At 42.7% G+C, this 17,161-nt stretch overlaps 2 protein-coding genes across 3 annotated transcripts in view; one reads left to right on the plus strand and one right to left on the minus strand.

The window, feature by feature from the left end:
• Nucleotides 1-4,123: 4,123 nt before the first annotated feature.
• POPDC2 (popeye domain containing 2) overlaps nucleotides 4,124-17,161 on the minus strand; it is a 73,150-nt gene continuing 60,112 nt past the window's right edge. The window contains exon 5 of the mRNA XM_053295892.1: nucleotides 4,124-4,244. The gene's annotated coding sequence lies outside the window, so the exon portion shown is untranslated. The remainder of the gene's footprint in view (nucleotides 4,245-17,161) is intronic.
• PLA1A (phospholipase A1 member A) overlaps nucleotides 11,034-17,161 on the plus strand; it is a 59,345-nt gene continuing 53,217 nt past the window's right edge. For both annotated transcript variants that reach the window (XM_053295888.1, XM_053295887.1), the window contains exons 1-2: nucleotides 11,034-11,293; nucleotides 14,784-14,985. In XM_053295888.1, the coding sequence (XP_053151863.1) occupies nucleotides 11,221-11,293; nucleotides 14,784-14,985 (275 nt within the window). In that variant the 5' untranslated portion in view covers nucleotides 11,034-11,220. The remainder of the gene's footprint in view (nucleotides 11,294-14,783; nucleotides 14,986-17,161) is intronic.

Below are 17,161 nucleotides of genomic sequence, written 5' to 3' on the forward strand. Positions count from 1 at the left end.
TGATTTTTTACATTTTGTATCCCACTCTTCCTCCAAGGAGTCCAGAGCGGTGTACTACATGCTTAAGTTTCTCTTCACAACAACCCTGTGAAGTAGGTTAGGCTGAGAGAGAAGTGACTGGCCCAGAGTCACCCAGACAGTATCATGGCTGAATGGGGATTTGAACTCGGGTCTCCCTGGTCCTAGTCCAGCACTCTAACCACCACACCACGCTGGCTCTCATTTGTGTTATCCTGTTTATGCAAGTGTTCTTTTTCCACACAGAAAGTATTGCAGCCAGTGTCTCAACAATGAATGAGTTACAAGAACTGCACTGAGGGCTCCATTACCAAGCCTATTTTGTTTTTTGTGTTCTTGTCTTGACATCTTCCATTTATGAAAATATGTGTTCTGCATCAGCATTAGCATGAGGAATGCACAAGCAAATTTTACATAAATTTAGAAATAATGGATTGTCATCAAAATCCTTCATTTCTGACCTTTCCACATAATGTCAATTGGTAGCTTATCTAACGCTTTTTTCTGTTCATCTGATTTCCCCCGGACTCACTTCCCAAATCATCTACAGATTCCAGTCTTCATAAGAACATAAGAACAGCCCCGCTGAATCAGGCCCAAGGCCCATCTAATCCAGTATCTTGTTTCACACAGAGGCCCACCAGATGCCACTGGGAAGCCCACAAGCAGGAGCTGAGGGTAGGCCCTCTCTCCTGCTGTTACTCCCCTGCAACTGGTATTCAGAGGCACCTTGCCTCTGAGGCTGGAGGTGGCCTATATATAGCTCTCAGACTAATAGCTGTTGATAGACTTCTCCATGAAGTTATCCAAACCCCTCTTAAAGTCATCCATGTTCCTCCAAACCGCTGTGTAAGATTTGATATATGAGGAATAATTTCTCTTCCACTGATATTCAAGGCATATTCTGGCTTCAGAAGTTTGACTTCTGAAAATAATTCAGCACTGTGAAGAAGTCGTGATTTCAGTTTTTGGGTAGCAACGATGTAAAATTTCAGGCAACAATTCCGAAACACATTCTTCCAGAGGTGCACCTAAGAAATCTTGGATCCTGGACCGAAAGGCCTTTGGAGCCGCCACCCCACCCCCACCCCCCTGCAAATTAAGCATCATCATGCTCTACCAGGCAACCATACCACTGGGACAGACTAAAGATTTTGGGGCTCTAGGGGCTGTGGAGGCCCTGGACTTCAGCCCCCAAGTCCAAGAGTAAGAGCGCCTCTGCATTCTTCCCCAAGGTAATTGTTTTCTAATGGCTAAATAAATAAATAAATAAAGTGGGGATCTGCTTCAGACATTTCTGCTGTTCTTTTTCCCAGTTTGCCAGCTAAAGTGTAATTTTGCATCATAGTGAGAATGATTTTCACACTTTCCTGCTGAATGCTATGTACAAGAACACTTTTCATTTGAAAGAGAGCATTGGAAATGTTAAATACCTTCAGTGAGTGTTTCAGGGGTGGGGGGAAAGCTTTGGTATAGGGATTGCTTAGCTCCTGCAAACATAGGTCAGCACTAGCCCACCTGTCTTCTGCACTTGCAGACGTAGAATTGCAGCAGCGGCACCCATTGTTCCAGCACCCTGCAAACACACTGATGAAGCACTAACCACATAGTGTCCAATGTTTTGAGTAATTTTGAGAACACACCCTGCAGATGCAAGAGGGGCAGAAAAGGTGCCCCTTCTGAACAGGCCTGTAGGTCTTCCAGTGGGGCTCATCCCCTGTCCGCTCTGAAATACTCTTGCAATTCAACAAAAATTGCATATCACTTTGTGCTGCCTGAAACATACCCCACAGTATTTCTAAGAAGTTCTTCCAAGTTTTTAGGCCGTGTTTTTACAGCATTACTTGCAGCCAAATGAGATGAATGGCATAGGCATTTAATCGCAATCAGTTGGGGATTGATTTCCAGTAGATGAATGGGAACTGAATTCTTATTACCCATCTTAACGCTGGTATTGTCAGATGCATAGCCCATCATGGGTATGGATTTACTTTCAAAACAGTTTTTTAATGCTGAAAACAAACTGTCTGCTGAGTAATCGGGTTCCTGAGTTATCAGTTCCAGCACTTCAGTCTGCACTTTACCAGAAGCGGAGATACAGGTGAAACTCGGAAAATTAGAATATCGTGCAAAAGTCCATTAATTTCAGTAATGCAAATTAAAAGGTGAAACTGATATATGAGACGGACGCATTACATGCAAAGCGAGATAAGTCAAGCCTTAATTTGTTATAATTGTGATGATCATGGCGTACAGCTCATGAAAACCTCAAATCCACAATCTCAGAAAATTAGAATATTACATGGAACCAAGAAGACAAGGATTGAAGAACAGAACAATATCGGACCTCTGAAAAGTACAAGCATGCATATGTATTCAGTACTTGGTTTGGGCCCCTTTTGCAGCAATTACTGCCTCAATGCGGCACGCCATGGATGCTATCAGCCTGTGGCACTGATGAGGTATTATGGAAGACCAGGATGCTTCATTAGCGGCCTTCAGCAATTCTGCATTGTTTGGTCTCATGTCTCTCATCCTTCTCTTGGCAATGCCCCATAGATTCTCTATGGGGTCAGGTCAGGCGAGTTTGCTGGCCAATCAAGCACAGTACACTGTATACTTTTCAGAGGTCCGTTATTGTTCTATTCTTCAATCCTTGTCGTCTTGGTTCCATGTAATATTCTAATTTTCTGAGATTGTGGATTTGGGGTTTTCATGAGCTGTACGCCATGATCATCACAATTATAACAAATTAAGGCTTGACTTATCTCGCTTTGCATGTAATGCGTCTGTCTCATATATCAGTTTCACCTTTTAATTTGCATTACTGAAATTAATGGACTTTTGCACGATATTCTAATTTTCCGAGTTTCACCTGTATATTAAGCACAGTCACTTTCAGTTGGAGATATCTGTAGTTTTGTCAACCAAAATTGAGAAGTTTCGCTCTTTCAACTCTGTACTCAAATCAAATCAAATCAAATCTTTATTGTCACAGTCATTCGACAAGCAAAACACAAAATACAAAAGCTTTACATAAAAGCGAACTTGGTCAAATAAAGTAATCTATATTATTAATTCTCCAAGACGGGCCATGTGTGGTGACGTGGTAGAAAGGAGGCAATTGGCTGACAGAGTTTGCAAGCAGAAGCACCTGATTGTGCAGTGGGGATTCCATATGCAGATAGGGAGAAGGAGTCTGTGGTGCTGTGGTGATTGAGCAGTGGGGATTCCCTGTGCAGATAAGGAGGAGGAGCCTGTGATGGTTAAGGTCAGTTGGAATGCAACTGTTAGTGATCGGATGATGTTCTTGATTGTAGAGGAGAGGAATCTATCTATCTATATATAAAAGGATAGCAGGCAGGGGTCTGCAGAAAGACGGGTTATGAGGGAGGAAGAAGCCCCTTCAGGAGAAGGAGGCTGCCATTATGTAAATTAGATGAGGAAAGAAGATGAACAATATCTGTTAACTCAGGGAGGGAGGGAGAGAAAAAAGATGAAGGGAGGGGGAAGAAAGAGTAGGGAAGAGTGAGTGGAGGAGAGAGAAAGAGGAAAGGAAGGGAAGGGGAAGAGAGACAGAAGGAAGGGCAGGGGACGGGCTTGAGCAACTGCGGTATGCTGTTAAAAAGGACTTATATCTCTCTCCCGCAAAGTCAACTCAGTAATGAGATTTTCAGTCTCTACTTTTGCAGTGATATTTTTAACAATATTTGTGCACTTCTTTCTCCCTGGTTTTATATTGTTGATAACTTCCAAATGTCCCAGTTCTTTATCGTGGCAACCGAGTGATCGGTGACATCAAAAGCAACATTATGGGCAGTAAAGAATGCTGATTTCAGCTTTTTTTGACTTTTGCTTCCACATATTGTTTGTTGAGTTCTCTTGCAAATAATGTTGACACTGGAACTGATTGCTTTAATAATAAAGCTGCACTCTTATGGTTTGCAGTTTTAGCATGTTTTTCGATGCCACTTTCCTCCCTTTTTTAAATAATATTACATGCTCTGCACAGAGCTGCAGAGCATGTAATACTATTTACTATAAAATTACTATTTTTTTCTAACCACCCTTTAAACTGAGGCAGTTCCAACAGCTGCTTTCTAAACTTCTTTACAAATTATTTTCTTTTTCCTTCTTTTGTCAGTTCATCTCGAATTAGTCTTGCTTTTTTGAGGGGAGGGTAGAAGGACCTTCATTTCCAGAATTTGTATCCTCCATTCATTGCACTACAAAAGGAAATTAGCCATATGAAGTCTACTCGCCCAAATGCATTACAAACCGGACATACATGGAAATGCATACAATACTGACTCATGCCTCACGAGTTTGTAAGTGAAAGTGAAAGTAGTCCGCAACAGTATTGCATGTAGTCATCCTCACTCAAAAGTAGAATGAGTCAGATAAAAGAACAACAGGAAAAGAGACTTTATCTAAAATTCCCTGCAACGCCTGAATTTCCCCTTGCATTTCCCCTGAATTTCACCACCTTTTATATGGGCTTCTCTTTGCCCTTTCCCCTGGTATTTGAAGCCAGAATTCCCTGCATTTGGGGAAAATCCCTGCAGGGAACATCTCTGCCATGGAGGCCAGGACTTGTTTCCCCAGCCTCTGGATATCCCAGAAGGCACCTCGTGATGAGTACGGTGCCTTAGGGGATTCCCCTGTCAGATGGGCACTCTCGATGCCCAAATCTGTCTCTCCTTGGGCTGCATGCAGCTTGAGGAGGCACACGATCCCGGCAGCCAGGTTAAGGATGTGTTCACTCCTTTAACCTCAGCTAAGAGCCAGGCTAAGGAGTGGGGTTGAGCTGGGCAGGAGCTCCGGGATCCACATGAGCAGTCCAGTCCAGGCTAGGCTGCTCTTGAGAACTGCCTCCATGTGGCAGTTTGGATGATAGAGCCTAGTGGTTCTTGCCCACCTGAAGATAGGTGGGCAACTTTCCACCATCTCCTAGTGGGCCCTTTAAGTTTATTTTATTATTTATATAGACAAACAAGGCAAAATTACCTTTGCTGCAGTCTGCTTGACTTAAAAGCAAAGGAAATGTTTCTTTTATTTATTTATTTAAAATATTCGTACCCTGCTCCTCCAGTACACTACTGCTCGGGGTGGCTCACAACAATAAAATAGATACAAGGTAAAATAAAAGTAATAAAATTAACCAAATTAAGTAAATAATTTTAAAAAGTCAGGCTAAAAACCACAATCAGTATTACGTTTCAAATTAAAAGCTATTTTAAAAGGTAAAAATTGAGAGTTATAAAAACTGAAAACTAAAGAACCTACCAGATATAACCAAAGATGGAGCATTAAAAAGCCTCTTTGTTTTTAGTTGTTTGTTTTTAGTTGTTTTTTAAAAACACTGAGGGAGTGAGCATGGCAAAGCTCTTCTGGGAGGGCATTCCAAATCCAAGGGGCCACAACCGAAAAGGCCCTGTCTCTAGTCCCCACCAACTGGATCTCTGTTAGTGGTGGGGCCATAAGCAGGGCCTGAGCTGATGAGCAGAGGGCCCTGGCCGGTTCATATGGGTGAATGCGGTCCGACAAGTACCCCAGCCCCAAGCCGTGTAGAGCTTTAAAGGTCAAGACCAGCACCTTGAATCTAGCCCGGAAGTGGACCAGTAACCAATGAAGCTTCCACAAGATGGGTGTGATACTTATGAAGCGACTTGCACCGACGAGCATCCTTGTAGCAGCATTCTGGACCAGCTGAAGCTTCCAAACAGTCTTCAAGGGCAGCCCCACATACAGCACATTGCAGTAATCTACATAAGAATGTAAGAACATAAGAACAGTCCTGATGGATCAGGCCCAAAGCCCATCTAGTCCAGCATCCAGTTTCACACAGTGGCCCACCAGATGCCAGTTCAATACTATTGACCATAGTATCCTTCCGGAACGTCTGAGGGGACTGGGGGTGGGAGGCAATGCTTTGCCGTGGTTCTGCTTATACCTCACAGGCAGATTCCAAATGGTGTCTCTTAGAGACTGTTCTTCAACATCTGAATTTTTGTATGGTGTCTCTCAGGGCTCCGTATTGTCTCCCATAGGCCAAAGACCAAGGGGTGGAGCAGGCATCCCCCAGCACCTTATGAGTATGACCCTCCAGGTAGGAGAGGAGCCACTGTATAACTGTGCCCTCAAGTCCCAACCCAGAGAGACGTCCCAGAAGGATACCATGGTCGATGGTATCGAAAGCCACTGAGAGGTCCAGGAGGATCAACAGAGTCGCACTCCCTCTGTCTGTCTGTCTGTCTGTCTGTCACACTCCCTGTCTCCCTCTGTATTCAACAGTCCAAAATTATATTCACCAGATGACTCTCGTTATCCGTACAGGTGGCCTTCATTATCTGTGGGGGTTCCATTCTCACCTTCAACCACAGATAATGAAACCACAGATAATGAGACTGGAATTCAATGGGAATTGTGGGGTTGGTAGGTTCCTGGAGGTTTTTAACCTTTTAGGGGCAAAAAGGCAGAAATAAGTGAATTAAAGTACCATGACATGTTCTGTAGGTGTCCAGCTGTCCAGCAGTGCCCCCCCAAATCTGCCAATTTTCCATGAAAAATGGGGGGGGGGTTGAACGGAGAGCTACAAAATGGCTTCTTTTAGCAAAATTGAAGAGTACAACCTCAAAAGAGTGGTGCATCAGCCGGTAACTTCCAAGCTTGACTATTGCAATGTGCTCTACGTAGGGCTGCCTTTATACGTAGTTCAGAAACTTCAGTTGATTTAAAATGCAACATCCAGATTGGTCTCCGAGGTAACCCAGAGATACCATATTATGCCTGTACTTAAACAGCTGCACTGACTGTCGGTTAGGGATGTGCGTTTCGTTTCGGATACAAAATGTTTTGTGCACAAAACAGGCCATTTCGGCTGCTTTGTAGACAAAACAAAACACCAATGCTCAAAACAGAACATTTTGTAGCCAAAACATAACATCCCTGTTTCAGATACAAAACATTTTGTTGTTTCGGCTGTTTCGGAACTCCATTTTGAAATTGCTCGTTATTCCTTTTAAGGAAATTTAAGGGTAAAATTTACTCTCATTGGGCAGTGGGGCAGTGTGCACAATGCATGGGACAGTGTGCATTTCACTGTTGTTGTTTCACACTGTTGTGTGTAGATCAACTGCATTTCTGCGGGGGGTGGGGGGGATGTGCATGACCCTTGGAAATCTGCCTGGTTCTTTGCAAACCTCTGCTGTTGTTGATGTGTGATGTTGATGTTATTTGGGGTGGATTCAGGGCAGAAAGGGGGCTTTGGGGGCAGAAGAGTGGGTCAGGTGGTAGTGCCCCAATGGGTGCCTGCTGCCACCCAGATTCCAAAGGAATTGGAAAAAGGGCTGATTTTTAAAAGAATTTCTGAAGTTTACATGTCTTTGGGGCAGATTTGGGGCAGAAAGGGGGTCTGAGGGGCAAAACAGTGGGTTGGGTTGCCCCAAGGGGTGCCTGCCACAACCCAGATTCCAAAGGAATAGGGCAAAGGGCTGATTTCTTAGGAATTGTTGGAGTTCACGCGTCTTTAAGGTTTTCCCCCATAGGGAATAATGGAGGTTTCAGCAGACCCATAACTCCACCGGGGGGGGCACTGGGGTAGCTGGGAGTGAGTGGTGTTGTAGTGCACATAGGGTGCCAACCACCGCCATGGGTTGCTAACCTATGGGGTGCTGGGTTCTGTTGTTTCTGAGGTGTTCTGAGTGTAGATTTCTCTGGTAGCATATGAGATTTTCAACAACAAACCATGAATCCATTCTCATATGCTACCAGAGAATCTACACTCAAAATATCTCAAAACAACATAATCCAGTTCCCCATGGGTTAGCAACCCATGGGGGTGGTTGGCACCCTCTATGTTCTACACTACCACTCGCTCTGGGCCACCCTGGTGCCCCCCAAGTGCAGTTATGGGGCTGCTGAAACCTCCATTATTCCCTATGGGGAAGAACCTTAAAGATGCATAAACTCCATTAAATCTTTACAAATCAGCCGTCTGCCCAATTCCTTTGAAATAATTCTGGCAGCTTCCTTACCCCCACTGGGCACTACCACCCACCCAACTCTGCTCTGGGCTCTTCAAAAATTCACCAAAAACCAGCCCTTTGCCCAGTTCCTCTGAAATGTGGGTAGTAGCTTCCACCATTGGGCACTGCCACCCCCACCCACTAGTTTTGCCCTGGGGCTATTTTTTAAAATCCAAAACGTTTCTGATTCAGATTTTGCAATTTCAAACAAAGAACAAAACTGGGGTGTTTCGGATTTGGGCCAAAAACAAAACAGAAAAAACCCAAAACGCACAACCCTACTGTCGATAAATTTCCCGGCAAAATACAAAGTGTTGGAAATTACCTTTAAAGCCCTGAATGGCTTAGTTCTGGATTACCCTAGAGAGTGCCTTCTTCAGTATGATCCCCACTGCATGTTGAGGTCATCTGGAATGGTCCATCTTCAGCTGCCACTAGGGTGTCTGATAGTGATTCGGGGCCGGGCTTTCTCCTTAAATGTAGAATGCACTCCCTATAGAAATTCATGGTTTAGAGTCATTCCTTCTTTAAGAGAGCCCTTAAAACTTATTTATTTGGTCTGGCATTCCAGGGTTTAAAATTGTTTTAACTGTTTTAAACTGTGTTTGAATAGTTTAGATTTTATCATTTTAAGTTTGATTTTTAAATGTTTTTATTATGTTTTGGTTTTGTAAAGCATCCAGAGCTGTTTTGTAAACCACCCTGAGCTGCTGGAAGGGCCAGTATAGAAATGTAATAATAACTAAAATAAAATAAATAAAATGGTGGCCAGAAAATACCTCAGAGGTCATTTCCAGCCACCCAGGAACCACAGATATGCAGATTTTAATGGTTTTTGTATCTGCAAAAATGAGGCTGGGTCTCCATAGCCTGACCATGGATACACCAAATCGCAGGTGCACGAAATCGAACTGCATGGGGAAAGGGTCAAGAGCTCTTCAGGCCACACAAGACCTTGAGGCTATTCACACAATTGAAGAATTCTTCAGTCGTGAGAACCACCGGGCTTGGCTGCAAGCCCGGTGGTTCTTGAGCGGCTAACCCACTCAAGTAGCCTGCCCCTTAGCCCGGGTTTGCGGAGCAAGCACTCCACAAACCCAGGCTATCGGATTGTGAGTAGGCATGGCGTGACTACTCATGAGGAGACCCCCGGAGGGGAGGCGAAAAGCCGCCTCCCGGCTCCGGGGGTCTGGCCAGCATGCCCTGCACGCTCGCACAGGGCATGCTGGAGCTTGCAGGGGCCAATGGGCCCCCGCTCCCCCCAGCCCCCACCAGCTCCATCACGGAGTTGGCAATCGTGTGGGCAGCCAATCCACTTGTGTGCAGGGAGAGCAGGCTTAGCCCGCTCTCCCCGCTCACCGCCTCAAACCGGGTCTCACTGATCGTGAGACCCGGTCCATAGAATTCCAGGGGACCCACATTCTCCAAGTAATTGTGTTGTCTTTGTTTATTATTCTAGCAAGACAAATTATGGTACTGTCCCTTCGGGGCAACTGGACTTTTGTTTAAATCAGGTCTAACAAAAATGCCTACGTTTCTAGCAAGCATCAGCAGCCTGGCCAGTAAATGTAACGAACTGTAACAGAATGGATATTTGCACAGCCCAAAAACTTATTCAAGTTTCATACCAGAACTTCTCTCAATTCTAAAAGCCATTTTGACCTGGCTTGGCTATCCTATATTTTTTGTGTCTCACACTAGCCTGTTGCAAATTGGGTAACAGGAAAAGACTCAGCGTAGGGTTAAGTACAGATGGACCTCATTATCTGCAGAGGTTCCATTCCCACAGATTACTGTGGGTAATGAAACCACAGATAATGAATCATTGAAGTCAATGGAATGGGGGGGGGGTCGGGTTAGGTTCCCAGACCTTGAAAATATCACTAAAAAGCTTTTAAAAAATGCAAAAATTGGCCAAATAAAGTGTCCAGCCATTCTCCATGGGCCTTCGGCAGTCCAGGAATGTCCTCCCACAGTCCTCCAAAATATGCTAAGGTCAGGTGTCTATTACCTGACCGCAGATACACAGACAGTGATGGTGAATCCACAGATAGGGAAGTTTTCCAGCACCAGAACATTAGGCAGACAATTGTTCCTATTGTTTGAAAACCCGCTACTATCAAGGGGTGACATTAAGCTTTTGTAATAAGTGTTGAGCAATTGGATCCTAGGATGTTTTGCCTATCTCCAAGATGAAGGTTGTAATTATTACCTGGAAATAGCTCTTTCCACACTAGATACCAAATATGTAAACTTTTTCCTATAAAGGAAACAGCCAGCTTTTGTGTGTATAGCTGGCCCTCATCTGTGGTTCTGGCAGCCGCAGTTTCACATATCTGCAGTTGGGTCACACAGACCCAGTTTCTTTATTTGTGGGGTGAAAATGAGTTTATATTTGCTTATCCATGGTTCTTGAGTGTCTTTCTGATGTCATTTCCTGGTGCCATTTTGTAGTGCTGAGCCATTTTGTGGCTCTTTTCTGCAAACCCTACCGCCCCAAAGAACCAAAATCAGAGGATTTGGACGTTTTTGAGGGCATTGCTAGAGAGCTGAAAAGTTGGAGAGCTTATTTCTGATTCTCCCTGCTTTTTCTTGTGATTTTCAGCACACTTCAGTGTGCTTAGGAACCTAACCCCCCAATCCCCATAGAGTTAAGGTCTCTTTATTCACGGTTTTGTTATCCTCTGAAATAGGTGGGAATGGAACCCCTGCAAATAAAGAAATTGGGACAAAGACATTCTCCTGTTCTTCTGTAACATCTTAATAACCTCTGGCCTTGATCTCAGTTCACCAGTCAGCAACCTTGTTCCATCCCTGTCTTGAAATAGAGCACAGTAAACAGTGCTTTGATTCTTTGCCAGATGCAGTCAGACTTTGATTCAAGCATCACTGTGACCAGTCTGAACAGAGGGGTTATTATAACAGCCCCTTTTCAACAGAAAACAATGCAAAAAGCTCCTCCTACCAGCTGATTCCTGGGACTAAATCAATTCTCTTTCCAAAATGTTGCAAAACAGGAGACGAGGTTACTATCCCACTTTCCCCCACAAAGCCACAGCACCTATTGATTATTAACGAAGACAAAACAAAAAAAGACAGAAGGTAGACTTGAATTCACATTCACCCACTCTGGGCTTCATTGACCACAAGAGCATTGAAGAATACAGCAGGAAAGATGGTTGAAGACCCCAGATTGCGGCCTGTCTTAATCTTGATGGTACAACTGTTTTTCCTTATTGTTGCTGCAGGTAAGAAAGGTCTGGCAGAAGAGAATGTCAGAAGAGAAGGGTTAGACAAAAATCTGATAATTGTGTGTATTGACAGTGACCATGTATTGACAGTTCAACAAACTGTAAAGGATATGAACCTATTAATTCCAGGACACATGAACTATCTGAAGAAGGCAAGATAGAAAGGCTTATAATTCAAGGTTACTTTTTGCTTTGATACTGTTATTGATGCTTTGGAGGAAGAATTTGCATGAGTACTGTTACGAGTGCCACTGAGGAAGACCAAGAAGCTAGAAACGCGTTTGGCAGAGACAAATAAGTTACACGGAAATATGCATTCTTCAGATGAACTCCAAGAGGAAAAACTTCTGGCAAAGTTAAAATAACAGTCGTGTGTTTTCTCTACATGAACTTTGTGGAAAGGGAATCATTTAGAAATAATGGAAGAATAAATGGTTCATGTGGTTATATTTCATTAGACTGCTTATTGTGATTTTATGTAGTTTTTGGATCAGAACTGATATAGTTTCAGATTATTTGTTTTTATTCAGGTTATTGGTTATATAGTGGAAAATAAATACCTGGTTTTCACATTTAAGATACATTATGATTTATGTGACAGCATACATAGAGGGTGGGTTGTTTTGATACTCCAGTTAAAAAAATTTTAACAATGGGTTCAATTGAAGTATTTCCTCAAGGACTGCTACTTTGGTGTTAGTAAACAATACATGAATGTCACTGTTGCTAATAAAATGAATCATGTGTAGTAGCATGCAACACCATGCTTACTTATGTAGATTATAATACCAACAGCATGCCTCCTGCTGAATTAACACATAAATACAGAATACTGGCGGTGGGGGGGGGACTGTACAGGATCAAAGAAAAACAATCTGGAATCCTCCAGAAATGTTAGTAAATATATTCCTCTTTCCTCAAACAATGGGTTTTAGGAGATGCTATATCAATAGGAATTTTGATTTTACTCTTGGGTTCCTAGCCACTTATTAGTTTTTAATTAACGTATGCATAATGCTATCTTCTTCTTAGTTAATTTTTGCACAGAATATCCTGAACCATCACTGCTTCTTCATTAAGGCTGAGCCAAAATGGGGATGCACATTTTTGTGGATGCTTTTACTCATTGCAAAAAGCACCCCTTTTGCAGGGTGATTTATGGAAGGTGTTGGGGAAGGAAGCATCCCCTGTGCTGAGGCAACCAGGCAAGAGTTTCTTCCCTTGCTGCGCAACAACAAGAGCAGGCAATGAACTCTCTGCAGGACAGTGTAGCAAGAAAGAGTGTGTTGGTTTAGGTGCTTTGGCCACAGGGTTACGTCTCTTTTCTGTTAACACTCATTCAGAGTGGCGTTTAGATTTTGGAGAGTGTGTTGCATTTGAGAGTTCAGAGGGTTCCAGCAATATTGGAACATTCTTTAACATGCTATAAGGGGGGGGCAGGGATCACAATTGGAGGTCGTTATCAAAAGGAAGATGCTCAGTTGAAGCTTCCCCTTCATAGTTGATCAAACTCTTTGACTTCATACTAGAGATAATTTCAGATAAAGGTGGAGAGAGATCAGAAACTCAGTGGATTTGGATATCCCTGAGCCATTGCAAGCTGATCATCTGTGAATATTGCCTTGGCCCTTGGCTCATACTATCTCAGGCCTCTTGAAGTTATTGTTTTAAAATGTGCAACCAGACACAAAATGTGCAGCGGCGATGGGTAGGGACAACTTCAAATCATGCAAAAGTTCTATTATGTTAGATGATGTGACAGAGGATAATGAGAAAAGTAAAGTGATAATCCAGGCTGCTCTAGAATCCAGACCCTGATCAAGCATGCCCATTTTCCCTTCCCCTGCCAAAGACGCTTCCCATAGACTCCACTGCTACTGCTCAGCGTCTTCAGCAACAACTATAACACACTTCTGCAAAAGTGCTGTCAAATTCCCTATTCTGAGGATTTTCTTCCACTCTGTATAGGCTTTTGTCATGGAATGTGATTCTAGGCAACAAAGTATGTTTGTGTGTGAGTGCTATGTGTGTGAATGACTCACATAATTGTTGTACAATTCTGAATTTTCTTTCAAAAAAGTTCTACTTTCCTCCCCTTTCCCAAATTTATCTAACTGAGAGAGTGGAAAAGGGAAAACACCCAATATATCTGGCTAAAGCAGAGTTCTCTTCCCAAGTTTCCAACTCTCTTCAATTAAAATTTCTAACCATGCATGGATGCTGGGAAGTGTGATTTTTTAAATTTCTCCTGACTCATTGGGGGAATTCATGCATTAGAGCAATAAAGAAACTCTTGACTCATTGGAAGAATAAAAATTGGTGGTTTCCAAAATTCACATGGATAACAGTGGGTCTGAGCATGCAGAGAATTGGACTCTGTGTTGGACTAGGACCAGGAGGACCGAATCCCCATTCAATCATGAAACTCACTGACTCTGGGCCAGTCATACATCTCTCAGCCGAACCTACCTCACAAGGTTGTTGCGAGGATAAAAATAACCATGTACACCACTCTGGGCTCCTCGGAGGAAGAGCGGGAAATAGATTTAAAATAAATAAATAAATAAGTGTGTGTGTGTGTGTGTGTGTGTGTGTGTGTGTGTGTCTTGGCTTTAAGCCAGACATTTAACATTTCCTCGTCCCTGTTTCTTGCAACTTGATACATTTGAGAGAGTGTGAGAAAGGTACAGAAGAAAGGGAAATGACAGAAGAGGGAACCATTGACAGTGGAGGGGTTCCCTTGATCTGGAGAACTCTCAGCAAAATGCAGAGCTTTAATTGTTTAGTAGGTGTATTTTCTGAAAGAATGGATCCTACATAAAATCGAGCCCATTTAGAATGATTTACATTTCTCCCAAAATGAATGGGATAGGAAACAGATTGGCCAAATGGATATGAATGGCATTCATATTTGAAGCCCCTATTCATAGTTTGGGAAAACTATGGAGTTTGGAGTTTGGGAAAACTATGGAAAACTTTTTGGAGTTTGGGAAAAATGGCACCTACCACATGGCAACTGCATTTTTAAAAATGGCAGCAGCCATGTTTTCCACACTACACTTGCCCCAATGTGCTGCCCTGGGTGGCTATAGGTAAAAATAGTTGCCACCAGGAGGTGCTGTGCAAGTAGAGATCCTGCCACTGCCAACATAAGTGGCCGTGAAGAAGCAGTTACAATGTTTTGTTTTGTTTTTTAAAAATGAAAATAAATGGGCTCAACAAGGCTCAAGATCAGAACCTTCAGCTGAAATCTCCAAGCCATTCTTCCCATAACTCCTTCAAATCTGAGGACTGCAACAATTTTTAATGTGCATAGTCAAATGCAAAGAATGTTGGGAACTAGACAGAGACTGTGCATGGGAGGTGACCTTTGGTGATCAAAGCAAAGGACACAGCATCTTTGCAGGGCACTGTAGGTAAGCAAGTGGTGTTCTCTCTTTCAAGTACATAACACTGATTGTGTTTACCTTCCATAATCTCATTTCAGAATCTAAAGGTCTCCTAGGAAGCCAACAATGCGCTGAATTCCAGTCTGCAAGCCTCTTGCGCGGTACCAGTCTCAGAGTTCAGTTTCTTCTGTTCACCTCCTCAGACCCCAGCTGCGGACAGCTACTTTCAATAAGTGATGACATTCGGAACTCCAGCTTCAATGCCAGCCTGGGCACTAAAATTATTATCCATGGTTTCAGGTACAGACATACAAAAGTGGGTAATTTGGGTCCCAGCTAGCCTTAGCAACTGGTTTGTCTGATCACTTTTGCCAGTGGCTTGGTTTCTTTTTAACTCTGTCTCACTGCCAGTAAGTGCAGGAAGTAAGTAAGTAAGTAAATCTATAAAATTATTACAGTCTGACCAGATGCAATACAACATAGTGATAATACAACACCAAATGTGATGCAACAGTAGGAAGCATAACCTATACAATACAACATACAATAACTGTACAACAAAGAACTCACACCTCAAAATAATGTTAAAGTGAAATATCATCAATTGAAACAACTGCGCAAAGAGGCCAATTCCGTTCAATTCAATAGTTTATCATTACTCAGTTCACCCAATTATAGATTGGAGAAGCCCTTTGTTAATTCACAGCAAACTCTGGTAGCCATAGTGCAAAATTCTCCCACTGAATAGGTTATCACTGACTGCTTATCCGATAATTAAAAAGACACATAAAATAATTCTGAACGACCTGGCAACGGTGAGAGAAATGGGTTAATTAGCTGACTGCAAAGTGGTTTGTAGAAGTTATAGTATAGCAACACATGTCCTATTGTCTCTACCCATCCTGCACCACACATTTGTTATATGGCACTTTATTAAACCTGCCCTCCAGAAGTATTTATTATTTGTTTGTTTATTTATTTATTTATTCAATTTCTATACCACCCTTCCAAAAATGGCTCAGGGTGGTTCACTGAATTACTGATGGAAGCACGTTAAATCTGGCCATAGAGAACAGTCTTCGATGCCTAGGAACTTCTAGTGTAAAGAAATAGTTAGCTGGGCACAAACAGAGAGTTGATCTCCATGACTTAACCTGTTCAGAGACTAGCCCAAGATCTTGTTAATGTGCTACATCTGTTTCATACCCTGTTTCAACATATTTCTGGCTCCTTCAAAGCCCAAAGACAGTAAGTGGGTGGTTTTAGATTTGCCTACGTCTAAATTCACTGATGATCCAGGCAAGTAGCTGTCATTCAATAGGGAATGACTCAGTGCCCTTCTTGTGAGCCTCTGGAGGCATTTGACTTGCAGTGGATGGAAATCAAAAGCTGACCTTGACTCACTTTTGTCTTAACTCACAAGACAATTTTCATGTTGTTGTTGTTTTTACCAAGTGCCTCTTGCTTCCTAGAGTTCTGAACACTCTGAATAAGTAGTTCAAAGTCATAATCTAAGTTAGACATTTCTGATTGAAAAATCAATCATTTTCCACTCATCGTTTGAAACAGAAGTCTCTTGAAGTTAGGGCAGATTAACTCTTTCATTACCTTTTAGTAATGAAAAGCGAGAAGCAATTCATACTTGTGGTGAAAGTAATGCAGGAGACAAGAGTACTACTACTGGTCCCTGAACCCTTTCTGCTACTGCTACGATGATGAACATTTATAGACCGCTCTTCAACCAAAGTTCCCAAAGTGGTTTACATAGAAAAACAAATAATACATAAATAAGATGGTCCCCTGTCCTTAAAGGCCTCACAGTCTAAAAAGAAACAGAAAGGCAACAGACCAGCAACAGACACTTGAGGGATGCTGTGCTGGGGTTGGATAGGGCCAGTTGCTCTCCCCCTGCTAAATATAAGAGAATCACCACTTTAACATGTGTCTCTTTGCTCAGTTAGCAGGGACACCTTTCTCCTGCTCCTGCCTGTCTCTTCCACTTCAGTGGCTACCTGGGAAATATAGTCTCTTTTGTTTGCCTGTAAGGACCAAACAAGATGAAACTTTGAAGATGCCATGTGGACTTGCATGTCTGGTTTGATTTGGGGTTTGGTGAATAGCAGCCATCTGGGGGTGCTTAATCCTTTACCTCCCCCACCCCCATGTCTGCTATGTACCAAAAAGGCCCCAAATACCTAGGACCAAATGATTTGTTTCAAGTCACATTTAGTTGGGCCCCAACTCCCCTGAGATTGTGCAACAGAGAAAGAGAGAGGCCCCTTCTTTCCCTCTTAAGGAAACATTATGAGTTTCTGTGTATTGAATCATTTATTTTCAATTAGCTATTAGATTTAGTGTCTAGGAGTTCGGTCTAGGTACGAATCTCTTGTATTTGCTCAATTTCAGATTTTGGGGTCTTTCAAAACACATAATCTTGTTTGAAAAGATTGAATTTTTTTTTTTAATAGCAATAGCA

The sequence above is a fragment of the Hemicordylus capensis genome, chromosome 2 (assembly GCF_027244095.1).
Source record: "Hemicordylus capensis ecotype Gifberg chromosome 2, rHemCap1.1.pri, whole genome shotgun sequence".
NCBI lineage: Eukaryota > Metazoa > Chordata > Lepidosauria > Squamata > Cordylidae > Hemicordylus > Hemicordylus capensis.